This window comes from Egretta garzetta, unplaced genomic scaffold (assembly GCF_000687185.1).
Source record: "Egretta garzetta isolate BGI_Z169 unplaced genomic scaffold, ASM68718v1 scaffold118, whole genome shotgun sequence".
Classification (NCBI taxonomy): domain Eukaryota; kingdom Metazoa; phylum Chordata; class Aves; order Pelecaniformes; family Ardeidae; genus Egretta; species Egretta garzetta.
In genome coordinates this window covers 817,958-821,834 of record NW_009260484.1, presented here as the reverse complement: position 1 = coordinate 821,834, position 3,877 = coordinate 817,958, and the positions used below count along the sequence as shown (strand labels likewise).

The following is a 3,877-nucleotide window of genomic DNA, read 5'->3' as shown; positions in this document are numbered from 1 at the left end:
GGGCGGAGGAAGGGGAGGAGGAGAAGCACAGCAACTTTATCCTTTGAAAAGTAGTTGCCAATCCCTGATGCCATGGAACAAAAACTCCCAAGGAAGGCTACTAGCTCCCTTCTGGCTGTTCTACTCAGTGGGCAATTCAGAAGAGAACTGGTGAAGAGCTTCCTTCAGACACAAACTATGCTCTCCAACGCTGGCAGAACTGGTACACTTTGTCCCCTGTTCCAATGCCAAAACACAAAAATGCAACTCCAGTGCTGCTCATTAGTAGTTTGCTATGTCTCAGACATCAGTTCACAGAACAACTGCAAATTCTAAAAGAATCCCAATTCAGTTGGAAAATACTGTTGGCTTTGGTGTGGAATCTTTGTCAATTATTTCAAGCCCATCAAAGGCGAGGGGGTTGTTTTTGCCAGCGATGGCCCATCCCTGGAAAACAATTATAGTAAGATCTCATAGATCAAGGCTGGGGAGCAACTGGCACTTCAGGCAGAACTGCACAGCTACTGCCAGTGTCAAACCTGACCTGTTGACGGAAGGTTTCAATTTCCAAGGCCATCAGCCTTTACATGCTTATGAAAGACGAAATAATTTTGTGACCAAGCAACATACTACTCCCTGACAGACATGCTTAACAGATTTCAAACAGCATCTTTCCTTAAGAAAGTATCACATTTTGCCAGAATCTCTCCTTACAGAGCACGGCATTGCTCATAACCTCAGAGCTTGATTCTACATTTTGTTATTTCAGCACCAGAAATCCAAAAGCAAGTTAAGATCTCCCTCCTCCTCTCTCACCTGTCACGTACACAGGCTATCCCATGAGGGGGACAGGCCTAATTGTGCAAAGCAGGTCACTAAACACCAGCCTAACCAACCCTGTATAGGGTTCCATCAGGCCAGTGCCTGAAGAAGTGCATGCTGAACCACAGGACAACAGATGGCATTCAAGCAGTTTCTAGAAAATGGTGGGTTTTAATCTGTTGCATAATTATTCGCTAGTAAAAGATTGACTCCAACAAAACCAAAAGGGCCAATTCTTAGCTACCACACACCCCCAGAAATGTAACAGGAATAACGTCTTAAAGGGCATTAGCATCAGCAAAGTAGCAGCATATTTCATTGAATGTGTGGGGCTTTCTGATTAGGCACTGTTAACTGAAGCCCTACAATGAGTAATTTCCTACTCCATAAGACTTGTGCCATCAATTAAATCACACAATTAGCAATGAATCCACCTGGAGCACTAAAAACAGGTCTGTCTGTTCTTTCTCATGTTTCTGAGGTCATTTTATAATTAGCATTTATCTAAGATTTTTACAAAAATTAACTAAGGCTTCCTACCCATGAACTTCCTTTGGATAGCACTTGTTTGTAATCAGTTAGACAAGGACTTCAATTAAACCTAAAAGCACATTCTTGTACAAAGTCTTGCTCCAAAGTATGAATTACAGAACCATTAACTGATGAACAAAAAGAAAGCAGGGAGCCACCAAAGTCAGGACACTGAAGCAAAGGCCAGTGCCTTTGGTCTCAGAACTGATCCTATTTATTTTTTTCCCAATTAATGAGTACTGCCTACAAGATGCATACGCTATCTTCAGTGACACCAAGGTGAAAGTGATCACGAACACAGAGAAACCCAGAAATCCCAGTCTCTCCCACTGGGAGAGACACAACCGAGGGCCAAAGTGTGCAAGCAGACTACAGGCTTTTCACATGGGGTAGTTCAGAAGGCGGCTTTACTAAAGGGGGCACTTCCAATCAAGGAAGGGAAGTAGATGGAATGAGTGAAGGCTGGAACGCTGTTTACATTTAAAATCATCTGACCTACAGACCACAAAAATGCACTGCTTTCCAGAAATGGAGAGCCTATTTTGCCAGTAGAAATTAGAAGTACCTGAACTGCCCAGCTTAAGAAAACAAACGTTTAAAACAGATACCTTTGATCTCTATGGTTACATGATGGAGGTGTACTTGAAGGAGGAGAAAGACCCTTTTAACCCAAAGGCTTAAGAACAGAAGGGCATAAACCAGTTGCAAGTAAGTTTAGGCCAGAAATGAGGAAACATTTCTAATCAGGAAAACGAGTTTATGGAACAGCCTCTTCCCAAGACAGCAAGGAATCCAAGTGAACAAATCAAAAGCCAAGCCAACCCTTCACAAAATAAATGTAGGCTGTTGGGCTGCCATTTTAAGACAAAGATCAGGAGTTGCTTATTAGAAAAAGTAAGCAGCATTGATGGCCAGATTTGTCTATTCCAGTCTTCCGCTGACGAGTCAATGATGTCAAGGTAAATAATCGCCAAAACAGGTTATCAACTTTTTAACAAATTTCCATGTGTGTGCACGATGACTACTGAGAGAAGAATTAAACTCCTCAAGAAACAGAATTGCTGTTCACTCTGCCTTTGACCTCCACTGGTAGCTAATTTTGCAAATGTTGATACACACAGACACTACACAGAAATACCAAAGGATAGACAAATAATGCATTTTTTTGTCACAACTTTTATAAAACACTGTCCCATGATCAGATTTTTGTTCATACTAGTGATTCCAGGTAGTAGGTAATAAAGAGCAGCTGGAGCAGTAAACAACTAAAAAAAAAAGATTACTCAACAATCAAATGAAACAAGACTGGCTTTATCAAGCAGTACCAGATCCTCTTAAATAGTTTCAGATTCAAGAAGCCTTTTAATAAATAGTGACATTTCTTACTCTTGTATACGAAGTCATTAATGTTCCTAAAACACTCTGAATAATAAAAAAATATAACACAGAAGACATCAGAGATAAAAGAGGTCCCTTAGCTCATCCTTCTCTCCTCTGCCAAGGCAGCCATGCCTACAGCTTGTACGCGCTGTGGTACTTTGAAGGCTAAAAGGCAGACTCCTCCTCAAATTATCATTCAAGGACCAGGCCTACAAAGAGACAGCACATGTACAGTATTGAGCTGATGGAAGTTCTCTTCCTATAAGATGCACCAGTTTTTCTCTCCTCGGTGCGAATACATTTGTCAATAGGTTACAGCTAAATAACCTTTGCACAAACAAAATGTACACTTAGTCTTTCAGCAGTAAAAAAAAAGCACTGTTCTATTTTTAATCCTAGTTATCCTAACATTGTCCAATGCAACACAGTTGCAAACACAGTAACAAACACAAACACCAATAATAACTCCTGTTCTTTTATAACACAAGCGTGACCACCACTCATTTGATGCACAGTGGCCAGAATAGACGCAGCAACACCCGCACAGCCCTGCGGCCTCCAGACTAACCAAATGCACTGCCTTTGCTCCTTCCACACCTGCATTATTCATTACCACTGGAATTCAGCAGGGTCTCGTAGCCTCACAGTTGTGTACACTCTGCACAGGGGAACAGGCACTGGTCGCAAAGAGCGGCTTTGCTAGCGAACTGCTACTGGGTCGCTGAAAAGAGTTCTAAGCAGATCTCAAGTAAAAAAAAAAAAAACCACCATTTTTTCCCAACCATTTTTTCAGTCGTCCTGTAGAGTATTTCCTAACGTTCTCAAACAGCACCTATGGGTAGCTGACAAAAGTTTCTGTTCCAACAGATGCCAGTTTCTAACAGGCAGGCAGATCTGCAGTCTGAAAACTCCAACTCGTTTTATGAAGAGCGCGACGTAAGCCCTTAGGGGTCTGATTTCACTTGTGTCGGATCACACCCGATCCTATGAATAGCTTTTTTGCACCGCAGGGGGTTTAAAAGACCGCTAAGGCAAACACGGCACGGTGCAAAGAGCTATTCCCGGGACTAAGGACGACCCGACGCCAAGTGAAACCGGTGGGAATGTTTTCTCCGCGCACCTCAGTGGGGGCGGGAGGGCACCCGTGGCGCAGGGGTGTTCAGCA

At 42.6% G+C, this 3,877-nt stretch overlaps 1 protein-coding gene across 1 annotated transcript in view; it reads right to left on the bottom strand.

The window, feature by feature from the left end:
* The window catches only part of B3GALNT2 (beta-1,3-N-acetylgalactosaminyltransferase 2), a 25,762-nt gene extending 25,206 nt beyond the window's left edge, over positions 1-556 (bottom strand). Inside the window, exon 1 of the mRNA XM_035899685.1 lies at positions 524-556. Coding sequence (XP_035755578.1) covers positions 524-556 — 33 coding nt within the window. The remainder of the gene's footprint in view (positions 1-523) is intronic.
* Between the last annotated feature and the right edge of the window lie 3,321 nt (positions 557-3,877).